Genomic DNA, 18,810 nt, shown 5'->3' on the forward strand with positions numbered 1-18,810 from the left:
CTAAATAGCCGCTCGGCAAAGTTGTAAAGCCGAGACCCCTCGGGCAGCCGCCCAAGATGAGCCCACCTTCCTTGTGGAATGGGCATTTACATATTTTGGCTGTGGCAGGCCTGCCACAGAATGTGCAAGCTGAATTGTATTACACATCCAACTAGCAAAAGTCTGCTTAGAAGCAAGAGCACCCAGTTTGTTAGGTGCATACAGGATAACAGCAAGTCAGTTTTCCTGACTCCAGCCATCCTGGAACCTATATTTTCAGGGCCCTGACCACATCTAGCAACTTGGAGTCCTCCAAGTCCCTAGTAGGCGCAAGACACCACAATAAGCTGGTTCAGGTGAAACACTGACACCACCTTAGGGAGAGAACTGGGGACGAGTCCGCAGCTCTGCCCTGTCCGAATGGACAAACAGATATGGGCTTTTTTGAGAAAAAAAAAAAAAAACACCAATTTGACACTCGCCTGGTCCAGGCCAGGTCCAAGAGCATGTTCACTTTTCATGTGAGATGCTTCAAATCCACAGATTTGACTGGTTTTAAACCAATGTGTTTTGAGGAATCCCAGAACTACGTTGAGATCCCACAGTGCCACTGGAGGCACAAAAGGGGGTTGTATATGCAATACTCCCTTGACAAACTTCTGGACTTCAGGAACTGAAGCCAATTCTTTCTGGAAGAAAAATCGACAGGGCCGAAATTTGAACCTTAATGGACCCCAATTTGAGGCCCATAGACACTCCTGTTTGCAGGAAATGCAGGAATCGACCGAGTTGAAATTTCTTCGTGGGGCCTTCCTGGCCTCACACCACGCAACATATTTTCGCCACATGTGGTGATAATGTTGTGCGGTCACCTCCTTTCTGGCTTTGACCAGGGTAGGAATGACCTCTTCCTGAATGCCTTTTCCCTTAGGATCCGGCGTTCCACCGCCATGCCGTCAAACGCAGCTGCGGTAAGTCTTGGAACAGACATGGTACTTGCTGAAGCAAGTCCCTTCTTAGCGGCAGAGGCCATAAGTCCTCTGTGAGCATCTCTTGAAGTTCCGGGTACCAAGTCCTTCTTGGCCAATCCGGAGCCATGAGTATAGTTCTTACTCCTCTACGTCTTATAATTCTCAGTACCTTAGGTATGAAAAGCAGAGGATGGAACACATACACCGACTGGTACACCCACGGTGTTACCAGAACGTCCACAGCTATTGCCTGAGGGTCTCTTAACCTGGCGCAATACCTGTCCCGTTTTTTGTTCAGACGGGACGCCATCATGTCCACCTTTGGTAATTCCCAACGGTTTACAATCATGTGGAAAACTTCCCCATGAAGTTCCCACTCTGCCGGGTGGAGGTCGTGCCTACTGAGGAAGTCTGCTTCCTAGTTTCCATTCCCGGAATGAAACACTGCTGACAGTGCTATCACATGATTTTCCGCCCAGCGAAAAGTCCTTGCAGTTTTTGCCACTGCCCTCCTGCTTCTTGTGCCGCCCTGTCTATTTACGTGGGCGACTGCCGTGATGTTTTATCCCACTGGATCAATACCGGCTGACCTTGAAGCAGAGGTCTTGCTAAGCTTAGAGCATTATAAATTTACCCTTAGCTATATTTATGTGGAGAAAAGTCTCCAGACTTGATCACACTCCCTGGAAATTTTTTCCTTGTGTGACTGCTCCCCAGCCTCTCGGGCTGGCCTCCGTGGTCACCAACATCCAAAACTGAATGCCGAATCTGCGGCCCTCTAGAAGATGAGCACTCTGTAACCACCACAGGAGAGACACCCTTGTCCTTGGATATAGGGTTATCCGCTGATGCATCTGAAGATGCGATCCGGACCATTTGTCCAGCAGATCCCACTGAAAAGTTCTTGCATGAAATCTGCCGACTGGAATTGCTTCGAAGGAAGTCACCATTTTTTTACCATGGCCCTTGTGCAATGATGCACTGATTTTAGGAGGTTCCTGACTAGCTCGGATAACTCCCTGGCTTTCTCTTCCGGGAGAAACACCTTTTTCTGGACTGTGTCCAGAATCATCCCTAAGCACAGGAGACTTGTTGTCGGGATCAGCTGCGATTTTGGAATATTTAGAATCCACCCCTGCTGTTGTAACAGTATCCGAGATAGTGCTACTCCGACCTCCAACTGTTCCCTGGACTTTGCCCTTATCAGGAGATCGTCCAAGTAAGGGATAATTAAGACGCCTTTTCTTCGAAGAAGAACCATCATTTCGGCCATTACCTTGGTAAAGACCCGGGGTGCCGTGGACAATCCAAACGGCAGCGTCTGAAACTGATAGTGACAGTTCTGTACCACGAACCTGAGGTACCCTTAGTGATAAGGGCAAATTTGGGACATGGAGGTAAGCATCCCTGATGTCTCGGGACACCATATAGTCCCTTTCTTCCCGGTTCGTTATCACTGCTCTGAGTGACTCCATCTTGATTTGAACCTTTGTAAGTGTTCAAATTTTTTTAGATTTAGAATAGGTCTCACCTAGCCTTCTGGCTTCAGTACCACAATATAGTGTGGAATAATACCCCTTTTCTTGTTGTAGGAGGGGTAATTTAATTATCACCTGCTGGGAATACAGCTCGTGAATTGTTTCCCATACTGCCTCCTTGTCGGAGGGAGACCTTGGTAAAGCAGACTTCAGGAGCCTGCGCAGGGGAAATGTCTCGACATTCCAATCTGTACCCCTGGGATACTACTTGTAGGATCCAGGGGTCCTGTACGGTCTCAGCGTCATGCTGAGAGCTTGTCAGAAGCGGTGGAACGCTTCTGTTCCTGGGATTGGGCTGCCTGCTGCAGTCTTCTTCCCTTTCCTCTATCCCTGGGCAGATATGACTCTTATAGGGACGAAAGGACTGAAGCTGAAAAGACGGTGTCTTTTTCTGCAGAGATGTGACTTAGGGTAAAAACGGTGGATTTTCCAGCAGTTGCCGTGGCCACCAGGTCCGATGGACCGACCCCAAATAACTCCTCTTCCTTTATACGGCAATACACCTTTGTGCCGTTTGGAATCTGCATCACCTGACCACTGTCGTGTCCATAAACATCTTCTGGCAGATATGGACATCGCACTTACTCTTGATGCCAGAGTGCAAATATCCCTCTGTGCATCTCGCATATATAGAAATGCATCCTTTAAATGCTCTATAGTCAATAAAATACTGTCCCTGTCAAGGGTATCAATATTTTTAGTCAGGGAATCCGACCAAGCCACCCCAGCTCTGCACATCCAGGCTGAGGCGATCGCTGGTCGCAGTATAACACCAGTATGTGTGTATATACTTTTTATGATATTTTCCAGCCTCCTGTCAGCTGGCTCCTTGAGGACGGCCCTATCTATAGACGGTACCGCCACTTGTTCTGATAAGCGTGTGAGCGCCTTATCCACCCTAAGGGGTGTTTCCCAACGCGCCCTAACTTCTGGCGGGAAAGGGTATACCGCCCATATTTTCTATCGGGGGGAACCCACGCATCATCACACACTTCATTTAATTTATCTGATTCAGAAAAAACTACGGTAGTTTTTTCACATCCCACATAATACCCTCTTTTGTGGTACTTGTAGTATCAGAAATATGTAACACCTCCTTCATTGCCCTTAACGTGTGGCCCTAATAAGGAATACGTTTGTTTATTCACCATCGACACTGGATTCAGTGTCCCTGTCTGTGTCTGTGTCGACCGACTAAAGTAAACGGGCGTTTTAAAACCCCTGACGGTGTTTTTGAGACGTCTGGACCGGTACTAATTGTTTGTCGGCCGTCTCATGTCGTCAACCGACCTTGCCGCGTGTTGACATTATCACGTAATTCCCTAAATAAGCCATCCATTCCGGTGTCGACTCCCTAGAGAGTGACATCACCATTACAGGCAATTGCTCCGCCTCCTCACCAACATCGTCCTCATACATGTCGACACACACGTACCGACACACAGCACACACACAGGGAATGCTCTGATAGAGGACAGGACCTACTAGCCCTTTGGAGAGACAGAGGGAGAGTTTGCCAGCACACACCAAAAACGCTATAATTATATAGGGACAACCTTATATAAGTGTTTTCCCTTATAGCATCTTTTTTATATATTTTTAACGCCAAATTAGTGCCCCCCCTCTCTGTTTTAACCCTGTTTCTGTAGTGCAGTGCAGGGGAGAGCCTGGGAGCCTTCCCTCCAGCCTTTCTGTGAGGGAAAATGGCGCTGTGTGCTGAGGAGATAGGCCCCGCCCCTTTTTCGGCGGCCTCGTCTCCCGCTCTTAACGGATTCTGGCAGGGGTTAAATATCTCCATATAGCCCCCGGAGGCTATATGTGAGGTATTTTTAGCCAAAAATAGGTTTTCATTGCCTCCCAGGGCGCCCCCCTCCCAGCGCCCTGCACCCTCAGTGACTGCCGTGTGAAGTGTGCTGAGAGGAAATGGCGCACAGCTGCAGTGCTGTGCGCTACCTTACGAAGACTGAGGAGTCTTCATGCCGCCGATTCTGGACCTTCTTCTTGTTTCAGCATCTGCAAGGGGGCCGGCGGCGAGGCTCCGGTGACCATCCAGGCTGTACCTGTGATCGTCCCTCTGGAGCTAATGTCCAGTAGCCAAAGAAGCCAATCCATCCTGCACGCAGGTGAGTTCACTTCTTCTCCCCTAAGTCCCTCGTTGCAGTGATCCTGTTGCCAGCAGGACTCACTGTAAAATAAAAAACCTAAGCTAAACTTTTCTAAGCAGCTCTTTAGGAGAGCCACCTAGATTGCACCCTTCTCGGCCGGGCACAAAAATCTAACTGAGGCTTGGAGGAGGGTCATAGGGGGAGGAGCCAGTGCACACCACCTGATCCTAAAGCTTTACTTTTTGTGCCCTGTCTCCTGCGGAGCCGCTATTCCCCATGGTCCTTTCAGGAACCCCAGCATCCACTAGGACGATAGAGAAATATAAATACAATTTGACCTCACATTTTATAATATATACATCATATACACATTCATGCCATATTATCCCATAATCTGGATACATATATAAAATGTTACCATGCTGTGATCATCATTTCCTATTCAAAGTAAAATACTGGAACGGTACTAATGTGTCTGGGCATGTATGGGAGTGGTCATGTAACAATGAATTCAGGAATTTATGTGCTAATTGTACATCAATGACATGCTGAAGGATTAGGCAACTCCTTATATAAAGCCTTGCAACGTGTCTATTATTTCAACACTAGGTGAGAAAGATAATCAGTAATCTCATGGCTGAAATATGTTGTTTTAGTGGTTAAACATTGCTTTGGCACATCCTACGAATGATGTCTTAGCCTGCGAAACCAGTTCTCAGAGTACAATCTCGGAATACAGCTACTGATATACTCAACAAGCTGTTTCATCCTCAGACGGAGAAATGTCATTGTTTGGCTTGAAGCAGTTCAAGTGCTTTCAACTTCAAAGGCTTCTGATCCTTGTACTTTTGGCATTCACTGCTATAGTTTTTATTGAATATACATCCAATTCCAATTCATGCACCTTGAAAGACTTTCAGCATGATGTGGACAGCACCAGGAGCCAGTACTGCAAAGAAGAATTTTATACACTTTTTAGCCTCAGACCAAAACAAGGTGAGCTAAATTGTTCCAAGATAATTAAGGGGGATTCTGATGCGGTCAAAAGAGGAAAACAGTTCAATGCTGTTATAAACAAGACAACAGACAATTTAAATGAAATAATGTATTTAAACTTAACTAGAGACTGCCGCTACTTTAAAGAATTCAGGAAATACATTACTATTCCTATGAGCAAGGAAGAAGAGGACTTTCCCATTGCTTATTCCATGGTTATTCATGAGAAAATAGAGATGTTTGAGCGGCTTTTGCGAGCGATTTACGCACCTCAGAATATTTTTTGTGTTCATGTGGATGAAAAATCTCCAACGCAGTTCAAAGAGGCCGTGAGAGCCATCACCTCATGCTTTGATAATGTGTTTATAGCAACTAAACTGGAGAGGGTGGTCTATGCATCATGGTTAAGAGTGCAGGCTGATCTCAACTGCATGGATGACCTACTGAGAAGCAATGTTAAGTGGAGATACTTGCTTAACACCTGTGGGACAGACTTTCCTTTGAAGACAAATGCTGAGATTGTCAGAGTTCTGAAAGTATTAAATGGAAAAAATACTATGGAATCTGAGAGGCCATCAGATATGAAAAAGTGGCGTTGGAAGCATCATTTTGAAGTTGGTGATCATATTTCACGGACTGCTACTGAGAAAGGACCATTACCAATTTCTAGTCCAATATTTACAGGGAGTGCTTACTTTGTGGTATCCAGAGACTTTGTACAGTACATATTTGAAGAACCACAAGTACAAAAGTTTATAGACTGGGTCAAAGACACTTATAGTCCAGATGAACATCTTTGGGCTACTTTAAATAGAATGCCTGGTGTTCCGGGTTCCTCTCCCTACAGTGGCAAGTATGACCTGACAGATATGAATGCAATGGCTAGAATGGTAAAGTGGGCATATAGTGCAGGGGACATAAACAAAGGAGCTCCCTACCCTATTTGCACTGGAACTCATAAGCGGTCTGTATGTGTGTATGGGACTGGGGATCTAAACTGGTTACTCAAGCAACATCACCTGTTAGCCAACAAATTTGATTTGGATGTAGATGATGCTGCTATACATTGCATGGAAGAATATTTAAGATATAAAACTGTTTTCAGGAAAGATCTATAATGTTCAACCAGGTTAAAAGGTAAACTTAAATCCTTGATACATGAATACTAGAATGAATATATATATATATATATATATATATATATAGGAACTGTTTCTTTAGGGGGCGCCTAATGTTTATAGGTTTCTAGGGATTAGTACCCTTTGGATTTGTATTTATTGTACAAGTATTGTCCAACCTCTTACACCAAGCTCTTTAGTGAGTACATCAGCATCAATCTTTACCAAGATATACATATATTTATTAAAATACTTTTTTAAAATATTCATAAAAATTATTATTATTGAAGCCCTGTTATAACAAGACAATGATTAATTCACAAGTACAGTTAAGTTTTTCAACAGGTACTGAGTAGACAACTCTTTTCTTTTGTTTATGAATCCAGATAATCTATCTATCTATATAGATACAAAAAGAGATGATAAATGTGGGCCCAAGATGAAGCTGTATGTTTAGACAAAAGGTATCGGTCCCCTGATTTCACACCTGGACTCCTCTATGGACACATAAGCACTTATTATTTATAATATTGTATGAGTGTTACACTTAATGTTTGATTTTATTGATTGGTGAAATAAATTTTTTTAATTGTACCATAGAGTATGAGTTATTGGGATGAGGTGATCCTAATATACCCATGGTGCTTTACACTAATATATGTATTTCAATATAACTTACTATGTTTTGAAACAGTACATATTGGGGGGAATTCAAATGTTTGAAAAGTCGGTTGGGTGTCTGTTTTTTCTTGTCTATTAGATAGGAAAAAAACAGATGCCCAACTGACTTTTCAAACAATTGAATATCTCCCATAATGTTGTAATTTTTTTTCTTTCTCCGTTGCATACTGGAGTTATGAAAATATTGTTCAGACACCACCCTGTAACTCTATATTTATATTTTTTATTCTTTGCTCTGTACACACTGGTTTTATTTGTAATTAACATACACTAATAGGCTCTCTGTGGTGGTCATTCCGAGTTGTTTGCTCGTTGCCTTTTTTCGCAACGGAGCGATTAGGTGGAAAATGCGCATGCGCACGGTACGCAGCGCGCATGCGTTCAGTAAGTTAACACAAAACTTTGGAGATTTGCACAAGCTCGAGCGATGTTTTTTCATCGCTCGAGTGATCGTAGTGTGATTGACAGGAAGTGGGTGTTTCTGGGTGGTAACTGGCCGTTTTCAGGGAGTGTGCTAAAAAATGCAGGCGTGCCAGGTAAAAACGCAGGAGTGGCTGGCCGAACGCAGGGCGTGTTTGTGACGTCAAACAAGGAACTAAACGGACTGAGGTGATCGCAATCTAGGAGTAGGTCTGGAGCTACTCAGAAACTGCTTGAAAATTTTTAGTAGCAGTTCTGCTAATCTTTCATTTGCTATTCTGCTAAGTTAAGATACACTCCCAGAGGGCGGCGACCTAGCATTTGCAATGCTGCTAAAAGCAGCTAGCGAGTGAACAACTCGGAATGACCACCTATATTCCTACAAACAAAACAAAAAAATATATATATATATATTTAAATTGTTTACAATGTAAATATGTACTGTCAAGGTAAGTTCAGAGTGGCTTTAGTCTTCTTTATACCACATTCATACACTTAAGTTGAGAACTTGCTGTTATTCAGTTACAATACCCTTTATTAGAAAACACATTTTAATATACTGCCATACCCAAACCTATAACCTGTTGCATTCCAGTCAAACCCCCTACTCATAGATCTGTTTGATCCTGCATAATAACTATGAGATTTCTAAAAATAATCAGCATTGCAATTGAGCAGATCTATGCAGTGTGCAGACACACATCTAGTCCCTTGCAGCCACACACTACATAGATCTGCTCAGCTGCAATGTTTTTTTTTTTTCACAAAGGGCAAGCTAAGCTTCAAATAGTTAGAATTCTCTAGCATAAGGGGGGTACACACTAGGCTATTTCAGCCTAAAAAATAAACGATAACAGCATAAATGTCATTATCATTTATTTTTAGGCTTATATCGTCCAGTGTGGATGGGGGCAATATTGGTGACTGATGAACGATGCGCGCTCCCGCACGTCGTACAGCAATCACCAATATCGAGCTGACATGCAGCTCAATCCATTGAACGATAACGTCCAGTGTGTACATACTATATCGCTGAACGCTATATTGTTCAACGATATAGTTGTCCATCACCAGCATTCCAGAATCGAGTAGTGTTTACCCGCCTTAATATGAATTCTCTAGCTTTCTTTGCAAGGGCAGATAGCTCAATGAATAAAGGGCCTTATTCAGCTTCAGTTGCAGTCCTGCGATAGTAACACAACTACAACTGCTGAGAATCGCACAGCAAGAGACACCCAGCATGTTGGAAATACACCCCGCACAGAACAAGCCACCCTCCGCTGCATTCACAATTCTGCAAATGCAGCCACAGAATTGTAAATGCATTGCAAAAATAGAGCATTTTTGACGGTTGCTGTTGACACAGGGCTACTCAGAATAATAAGAATGCAGTCGCACCAGGCGCCATGTTTTAAGTCACAGCAATCACAGTTGACGTCAGATGCGCACCCCGAAAAAGGAAATGACACATCTGCATTTTCTGAACCACTCCCCGCTAAGGCCTTGTGCATGCCCACGAACACCCGACTCCTGTCAATCAATCTGTGATTTCATCTCGACGAAATGCGATCACAGAAGAACTGCAAATCATGAGTAGTGCATGCACAATGCATTCACAGCCCATGCGCAGATGGATGATAATCCGTCAATCTGCAATTTTGCTAATTTACAACTAAACCTGAATAAGTCCAAGAGTGTCTGACTGCAGTGCTACAGGTAATGGGTTTGAATCCCGGGTATGTTAGCATCTTTTAATGTAATAAAGGACAGTGTGACCGAATACCAAAGAGCTCTCAAATTAAGTTCATTAATGTTTTATAGTTATTAGCCATGGAAGGAGTGGGGATAGGAGACAGGGGTGGTCAGGGGTTGTTGTGTTTCAAAAATGATGGAAGCTGCAAGTGAAAGTAAGTAAAATAGATAATTGACAAGTGTCGCCAACAGCGCCCCCTAGCCTGCAGCACTGTGTGTGGCGGAACACTCCGCACACACCTAGTTACGGCCCTGCTAATATGATTGGACACATCAGATAACATGACCATGTATTATATCCAAATGACAGCACAGTTCCCAGCGTAAGCGCACATTACTCACAGAAAAGCAGCATGAGAGACATACACATTTCTGTCAGAATAATTTCAGCTATTTTATTCACTTACACTGTTATCTAGTTAAATGTTTATTCCTACAAAAAAAAAGAATTCAAATGAAACAGCCTATTCTGAACTATTTTTTCTCCTGTTCTGTATCTGTTTCACCCTGTTTTGTCACAAAAGGGGCAGCAGCCTCAAGTGTCACAACACACGCTGAGGCTTGTGTATATCAGAGCACGACCGCACACCCAAGAGTAGTGTATCTGTCATATAAAATGGCCTCTGTTGAGACAAAGTAAGGTGAAATAGATAAAGAATAGGAGGAAAAAAATGTTCAATTTAATTTTAGGCTCTCTAATTTGAATTATTTTTAATGAATACATATTTAACTGGATAATAGGGTAAGCAAATAAAGCTGGACATTCAGAATATACTGTTTAATCAGTTGAACTTTAATGAGTACTGTCACTTTAAGATTGGTTCATTTTGGAAGAAAATGTGTGTAGAACAGTGAATTGTACTGTGAGTGAGATCTTAAGGCTGGCATTTCTACTCACTGCTTGCTGTGTTGGATTCTGAAGTGGCTGCTCAGGTAAGACCTGTTCAAGTTCTTTGAATGAACTATCAATGTACCAGTCATCTTTGGTGAGGATGAATGTCAGGAACTTTGAGTTCTGTAGTAATTTTGAATTCTTTTTTCTTTCAGAAATGTGTATAGCTGTCAGTGAGGCAGGGATGCGCTGCTGTCAGTGAGGCAGTGATGTGCATGTCTGCCAGTGGGGCAGGGATGTGCTGCTGTCAGTGAGGCAGGGATGTGCTGCTGTCAGTGAGGCAGTGATGTGCATGTCTGCCAGTGAGGCAGGGATGTGCTGCTGTCAGTGAGGCAGGAATGTGCTGCTGTCAGTGAGGCAGGGATGTGCTGCTGTCAGTGAGGCAGGGATGCACTGTTGTCAGTGAGGCAGGGATGGGCTGCTGTCAGAGAGGCAGGGATGTGCTGCTGTCAGTGAGGCAGGGATGTGCTGCTGTCAGTGAGGCAGGGATGTGCTGCTGCCAGTGAGGCAGGGATGGGTTGCTGTCTGTGAGGCAGGGATGTGCTGCTATCAGTGAGGCAGGGATGTGCTGCTGTCAGTGAGGCCGGGATGTGCTGCTATCAGTGAGGCAGGGATGCACTGTTGTTAGTGAGGCAGGGATGGGCTGCTGTCAGTGAGGCAGGGATGGGCTGCTGTCAGTGAGGCAGGGATGTGCTGCTGTCAGTGAGGCAGGGATGTGCTGCTGTCAGTGAGGCAGGGATGTGCTGCTATCAGTGAGTCAGGGATGCGCTGCTGTTAGTGAGGCAGTGATGTGCTGCTGTCAGTGAGGCAGGGATGCGCTGCTGTCAGTGAGGCAGGGATGTGCATGTCTGTCAGTGAGGCAGGGATGTGCTGCTGTCAGTGAGGCAGGGATGTGCTGCTGTCAGTGAGGCAGGTATGTGCTGCTGTCAGTGAGGCAGGGATGTGCTGCTGTCAGTGAGGCAGGGATGTGCTGTTGTCAGTGAGGCAGGGATGTGCAGCTGTCAGTGAGGCAGGGATGTGCAGCTGTCAGTGAGTCAGGGATGCGCTGCTGTTAGTGAGGCAGTGGTGTGCTGCTATCAGTGAGGCAGGGATGCGCTGCTGTCAGTGAGGCAGGGATGTGCTGCTGTCAGTGAGGCAGGTATGTGCTGCTGTCAGTGAGGCAGGGAAGTGCTGCTTTCAGTGAGGCAGTGATGTGCTGCTGTCAGTGAGGCAGGGAAGTGCTGCTGTCAGTGAGTCAGTGATGGATTGCTCTAAGTGAGGCAGTGATGTGCTGCTGTCAGTGAGGTAGGGATGTGCTGCTGTCAGTGAGGCAGTAATGTGCATGTCTGTCAGTGAGGCAGTAATGGGCTGCTGTCAGTGAGGCAGGGAAGTGCTGCTGTCAGTGAGGAAGTGATGGGCTGCTGTCAGTGAGGAAGGGAAGTGCTGCTGTCAGTGAGGCAGTGATGGATTGCTCTAAGTAAGGCAGTGATGTGCTGCTGTCAGTGAGGTAGGGATGCGCTGCTGTCAGTGAGGCAGTAATGTGCATGTCTGTCAGTGAGGCAGGGATGTGCTGCTGCCAGTGAGGCAGTGATGTACTGCTGTCAGTGAGACAGGGATGTGCTGCTGTCAGTGAGGCAGGGATGCGCTGCTGTCAGTGAAGCAGGGATGTGCTGCTGTCAGTGAGGCAGGGATGTCACTCACAGGAGCATATTTCCACCTTACTGACAGCAGCACTGACAGCAGCACATCCCTGCCTCACTGACTGTCAGTGAAGTAGACATATGCTGCTGTCAGTGAGCTAGTCAGTGAGGCAGGGATGCGCTGCTGTCAGTGAGCTAGTCAGTGAGGTAGACATGTGCTGCTGTCAGTAAGGCAGGGATGTGCTGCTGTCAGTGAGGCAGGGATGTGCTGCTGTCAGTGAAGCAGTGATGGGCTGTCAGTGAGGCAGGGAAGTGCTGTTATCAGTGAGGTAGTGATGTGCTGCTGTCAGTGAGGCAGGGAAGTGCTGTTATCAGTGAGGCAGTGATGTGCTGCTGTCAGTGAGGCAGTGATGGATTGTTCTAAGTGAGGCAGTGATGTGCTGCTGTCAGTGAGGCAAGGATTTTCTGCTGTCAGTGAGGCAGGGATGTGCTGCTGTCAGTAAGGTATGTAAGTAAGTATGCTGCTGTCAGGGAAGCTGTAATGTGCTGCTGTCAGTGAGACAAGGATGTGCTGCTGTTTAACCTTGGAGTAATTTGGCTGTGGCTGTATAATAAGGATTTGTTGACAGTTGGAAGTAGTTCAGGCATGCAGTTATGCTGGGAAGTGTGTAGTTGTTAGGAAATAATGCACAGTATTGTGATCTAATGTGCCAATCATGTTAGTGAGTCATTATACCATGCCATTTTATAAATATATATAAACATAAAAATCTGTACTCCAGGCAAACATTAAAGGACACTTAAGGGAAGATACGGGTTCATAGGCACATGCAGGAGGGGTTTCAGAGTACCTGAAAACCCCCCTCTGCCTGCCGATCCATCAGTGCAGTTTACTGATTATTTTTTTTGTAGGAGCTCAGGCTGCAGGCTGTGTAACACTGCAGCTGCATCTACGGATGATGCAGGGCAGGGGGGGCAAGTCTGTCCTGTCCTGCTGAACCCCTACCAAACCTGTCCTGGCTGGCTCCCTGCAGCAGAGCAGTGCTATGCCGAGATTCATGGGTACTTGTGTGTGTGTGTGTGTGTGTGTGTGTGTGTAGGGGGGGGGGCTAATGCAGTGAAGTGCACGCCCCCATCAGGGGTATGTGCTGTGCTGTAGTCAAGTAGTGTATCTCCTGCTAGCTCCCATTCCATCTCTATCTCTCCTTTACACTCTGTCAGTTGCTCCTCTCTCTTTCGCTCTTATCCTGAAGCTGTCTTTCTATGACAGCCTCTGCACTGCCTCTCTCTCTCTCTGACAATGGGGTAAATTTACTAAGACGAGAGTTCTATTTATAATGGGATGTTTCCCAATAGCAACCAATCTATCTCTCTTGTTCTCTCTCTTTCTCTCCCTGAAATTCTCTTTCTCTCTTGCTCCCCTCTTTCTCTCTCCCTCCCTTCCTGACACTCTCTCTCACACCCGCTTGCACACCACCCTCTCTCTCTCATGCTCCTTCCCTCCCATCCCTTTCTCTCTTTCTCCATGACACCCTCTCTCTCACTCCTCTTTCTCTCTTTTTCCCAGAAACCCTCTTTCTCTTTCTGCCTCCCCCTCTTTCTTGCTCCTCTCTCTCTCTCTCCCCCTGATACCTTCTTTATCTCTCTCTCTTACTCACTCCTGCTCCCCTAAGGTGCATTGACAATGGTAAGGAGCGGGCTTTCAGAATTGTTTTATGGGACCCACAAAGTTCTGGTTACACCCCCTGCCACACACCGTCCTGCATCAGTCGCCTTGTCAATGCATATCCTTCCTTCCTCCCTCTACCCCCCCCCCCCCCCCCCCCATGGCCACCTGCCTGGCTGGGGAGACAATGTAGCCTTCTCCTGGAGACCTCCAGGTAACTTCTCTCTTTGGCTCCTCACATTCTGCTGATGATATACCTCTCTCTCTCTCCCTCTCTCTCTCCATGTATCTTTCCATGTCTCTCTATCTCTCCATGCATCTCTCTCTCTCTTTCTCCATGTCTTTCTCTCCATGTAGGATATATATATATCTATATATATGTCAAGAAAAAGATTATTAATGCGCCACATGTGATGGGAACACGTTTCAGATATGCTATGTATGTAGTAATAATAAGTAGTTTTAAACACTCCCCTATGCTATTTACGGGGCGTCAGCTTAATCCCACAATAAAAAACAGCGGTGGTAACTTCCCTGAAATAAATAGTAATGATAAACAAAGGATGAGGGATGTGTAGCGACCACTGGTGTTAAATCAATGTAGCAGATATCAATGTAAATTAATAAAAAATATATAACAATTTATTAGTAATAAAAACAATCTAATGTCAGTAAAACGTACAACGTAAAAAATGGGACAACAATACAAAACACAGCTGGACTAAAGTGCTTAAAATGAATAAAAACTACAATAGAATCAATATAAAGGTAATTCCTTATCTGGATATGAATAGGTACAGGTATCCCAACGCGTTTCATCAAACAGACTTCATCAAGGGGCTGGGGTGTAATGGGACTGACTGGTTATAGTAGTGATAATTAGGAGCTCATGATGACATCACTTCCTGTTTCAGAATTAGCATATCTTATAGTGCACTTTATATTGGGTAGATATATTACTAGAACATATTGGAGCATATTACTTATAAATATATAAAAAAAAACGAGTGTCTTTATATGTTAAAAAACAAGTCCGTTAGCTTGTGAGGGTGGCCAGGACGGTATTTCCGCCCCACTTCCGGAGTTAAGTGTTGGCCGCGTCCGTCCGCGGCTTCCGCCCCACTTCCAGGGTTTCACTGCGCATGCGCCCGCCGGGAGTCCGGAGGACGAGTTGAATCACAGTCTTTGACTTGCATAGCGGTGACCATTTTGTTGTTGTTTTCTGTATTACTTGGCAGTGCGTCAGCCATCTTTGGGAAGACATTCTTCGTGTTAATTTAGATGCAGTGATTGCATGTAAAACAAAATAAAACATGTATAAGACACCAATATATAATTGCATCGCTTTTTAATGCAGGGTATGAAATATGAATGAGTATATAAAGAAATGGATATGGACAGAGTGGAGTGCATATTATTGTGATTAGCTGAGAATATCAATAAATAATAAAGTGCATCTGATTATGTAGGCAATAGTATTATAAAGTGCATGTGCTTATAGGTGCTTGCAGTGCATTAATAAAGTGCTGGTGCTGTGGAGATTATTAAATATTAATTCATAGGTGATTTGCCATATTAGGTATATTATCATTGTGAGATGGAGTGACGCCTATCTCATGCTGTTATTCATGTTATATGATACAGTACCTGATCTTCCCAGATGGTCTCCCCCTCTGGTACTGATCAGGCCCAACACTGCTTGGCTTCTAAGATCGAACGTAGTTGAGCATTTCCAGTGTGGTTTCACTGTAGCAACATGATGCATTTTCAGCTGTCATTCCAACATATAAAAAATTACAAGTATAAACACCCGCCTAAAGTATGTGACAGTGATATTTATCACTAGAATAATTTTGGAGTGAATGGTGCAATGGGTGGGAGAATATAGGGGGGAGGGGGGGTTGGGTTGGGAGGGGGGAGGAAAAGGTGAAAAGGGAGGGGGGGGATGGATGGGGGAGGAGGAGGGAGGGAATAGAGGTGGTTGGGAAGGGAGGGACCATAGGGTAGTGGACCATAAAATAAGAATTTACTTACCGATAATTCTATTTCTCATAGTTTGTAGTGGATGCTGGGGACTCCGTAAGGACCATGGGGAATAGCGGCTCCGCAGGAGACTGGGCACATCTAAAGAAAGCTTTAGGACTAACTGGTGTGCACTGGCTCCTCCCCCTATGACCCTCCTCCAAGCCTCAGTTAGGATACTGTGCCCGGACGAGCGTACACAATAAGGAAGGATTTTGAATCCCGGGTAAGACTCATACCAGCCACACCAATCACACCGTATAACCTGTGATCTGAACCCAGTTAACAGTATGATAACAGAGGAGCCTCTGAAAGATGGCTCACAACAATAATAACCCGATTTTTGTAACAATAACTATGTACAAGTATTGCAGACAATCCGCACTTGGGATGGGCGCCCAGCATCCACTACGGACTATGAGAAATAGAATTATCGGTAAGTAAATTCTTATTTTCTCTAACGTCCTAAGTGGATGCTGGGGACTCCGTAAGGACCATGGGGATTATACCAAAGCTCCCAAACGGGCGGGAGAGTGCGGATGACTCTGCAGCACCAAATGAGAGAACTCCAGGTCCTCCTCAGCCAGGATATTAATTTTGTAGAATTTTACAAACGTATTTGCTCCTGACCAAGTAGCTGCTCGGCAAAGTTGTAAAGCCGAGACCCCTCGGGCAGCCGCCCAAGATGAGCCCACCTTCCTTGTGGAGTGGGCATTTACAGATTTTAGGTTGTGGCAGGCCTGCCACAGAATGTGCAAGCTGAATTGTACTACAAATCCAACGAGCAATAGTCTGCTTAGAAGCAGGAGCACCCAGCTTGTTGGGTGCACACAGGATAAACAGCGAGTCAGATTTCCTGACTCCAGCCGTCCTGGAAACATATATTTTCAGGGCACTGACAACGTCTAGCAACTTGGAGGCCTCCAAGTCCCTAGTAGCCGCAGGCACCACCAATAGGTTGGTTCAGGTGAGACGCTGAAACCACCTTGGGGAGAAACTGAGGACGAGTCCTCAATTCCGCCCTGTCCGAATGGAAAATCAGATAAGGGCTTTTTCAGGATAAAGCCGTCAATTCTGACACGCGCCTGGCCCAGGCCAGGGCCAACAGCATGACCACTTTCCATGTGAGATATTTTAACTCCACACATTTAAGTGGTTCAAACCAATGTGACTTTTGGAACCCAAAACTACATTGAGATCCCAAAGTGCCACTGGAGGCACAAAAGGAGGCTGTATATGCAGTACCCCTTTTACAAACGTCTGAACTTCAGGGACTGAAGCTAGTTCTTTTTGGAAGAAAATTGACAGGGCCGCAAATTTGAACCTTAATGGACCCCAATTTCAGGCCCATAGACACTCCTGTTTGCAGGAAATGTAGGAATCGATCCAGTTGAATTTCCTCCGTCGGGCCTTACTGGCCTCGCACCACGCAACATATTTTCGCCATTTGCGGTGATAATGTTTTTGCGGTTACATCCTTCCTGGCTTTGATCAGGATAGGGATGACTTCATCCGGAAAGCCTTTTTTCCTTCAGGATCCGGCGTTCAACCGCCATGCCATCAAACGCAGCCGCGGTAAGTCTTGGAACAGACAGGGTCCTTGCTGGAGCAGGTCCCTTCTTAGAGGTAGAGGCCACGGATCCTCCGTGAGCATCTCTTGAAGTTCCGGTTACCAAGTCCTTCTTGGCCAATCCGGAGCCACGAATATAGTGCTTTCTCCTCTCCATCTTATCAATCTCAGTACCTTGGGTATGAGAGGCAGAGGAGGGAACACATACACTGACTGGTACACCCACGGTGTTACCAGAGCGTCTACAACTATTGCCTGAGGGTCTCTTGACCTGGCGCAATACCTGTCGAGTTTAATCATGTGGACGACTTCTGGGTGAAGTCCCCACTCTCCCGGGTGGAGGTCGTGCTGAGGAAGTCTGCTTCCCAGTTGTCCACTCCCGGAATGAATACTGTTGACAGTGCTATCACATGATTTTCCGCCCAGCGAAGAATCCCTGCAGCTTCTGCAATTGCCCTCCTGCTTCTTGTGCCACCCTGTCTGTTTACGTGGGTGACTGCCATGATGTTGTCCGACTGGATCAACACCGGCTGACCTTGAAGCAGAGGTCTTGCTAAGCTTAGAGCATTGTAAATGGCCCTTAGCTTCAGGATATTTATGTGAAGTGATGTATCCAGGCTTGACCCTAAGCCCTGGATATTCCTTCCCTGTGTGACTGCTCCCCAGCCTCGCAGGCTGGCATCCGTGGTCACCAGGACCCAGTCCTGAATGCCGAATCTGCGGCCCTCTAGAAGATGAGCACTCTGCAACCACCACATGATGGATACCCTTGTCCTTGGTGACAGGGTTATCCGCTGATGCATCTGAAAATGCGACCCGGACCATTTGTCCAGTAGGTTCCACTGGAAAGTTCTTGCGTGGAATCTAACGAATGGGATTGCTTCGTAGGAAGCCACCATTTTTACCCAGAACCCTTGTGCATTGATGCACTGAGACTTGGTTCGGTTTTAGGAGGTTCCTGACTAGCTCGGATAACTCCCTGGTTTTCTCTTCCGGGAGAAACACCTTTTTTTTTTTTTTTTTCTTCTTTTCTGGACTGTGTCCAGGAACATCCCTAGGAAACAGAAGACAAGTCGTCGGAACCAGCTGCGATTTTGGAATATTGAGAATCCAATCGTGCTGCCGCAACACTACCTGAGATAGTGCTACACCGACTTCCAACTGTTCCCTGGATCTTACCCTTATCAGGGAATCGTCCAAGTAAGGGATAACTAAAATTCCCTTCCTTCGAAGGGATATCATTTCGGCCATTACCTTGGTAAAGACCCGGGGTGCCGTGGACCATCCCTACGGCAGCGTCTGAACTGATAGTGACAGTTCTGTACCATAACCTGAGGTACCCTTGGTGAGAAGGGTAAACTTTGACATGAAGGTAAGCATCCTTGATGTCCCAAGACATCATGTAGTCCCCTTCTTCCAGGTTCGCAATCACTGCTCTGAGTGACTCAATCTTGAATTTGAACCTCTGTATGTAAGTGTTC

At 45.6% G+C, this 18,810-nt stretch overlaps 1 protein-coding gene and 1 pseudogene across 1 annotated transcript; one reads left to right on the forward strand and one right to left on the reverse strand.

The window, feature by feature from the left end:
- Nucleotides 1–5,215: 5,215 nt before the first annotated feature.
- LOC134932134 (beta-1,3-galactosyl-O-glycosyl-glycoprotein beta-1,6-N-acetylglucosaminyltransferase 3-like) lies at nt 5,216–6,744 on the forward strand. The gene has a single exon (XM_063926254.1). The coding sequence runs from the start codon at nt 5,376–5,378 to the stop codon at nt 6,705–6,707; it is 1,332 nt and encodes a 443-aa protein (XP_063782324.1). The 5' UTR covers nt 5,216–5,375; the 3' UTR covers nt 6,708–6,744.
- Nucleotides 6,745–15,372: 8,628 nt separating this feature from the next.
- On the reverse strand, nt 15,373–15,491 carry LOC134937552 (5S ribosomal RNA; annotated as a pseudogene).
- Nucleotides 15,492–18,810: the final 3,319 nt, after the last annotated feature.

This window comes from Pseudophryne corroboree, chromosome 6, assembly GCF_028390025.1.
Source record: "Pseudophryne corroboree isolate aPseCor3 chromosome 6, aPseCor3.hap2, whole genome shotgun sequence".
In the NCBI taxonomy this organism is placed as follows: domain Eukaryota; kingdom Metazoa; phylum Chordata; class Amphibia; order Anura; family Myobatrachidae; genus Pseudophryne; species Pseudophryne corroboree.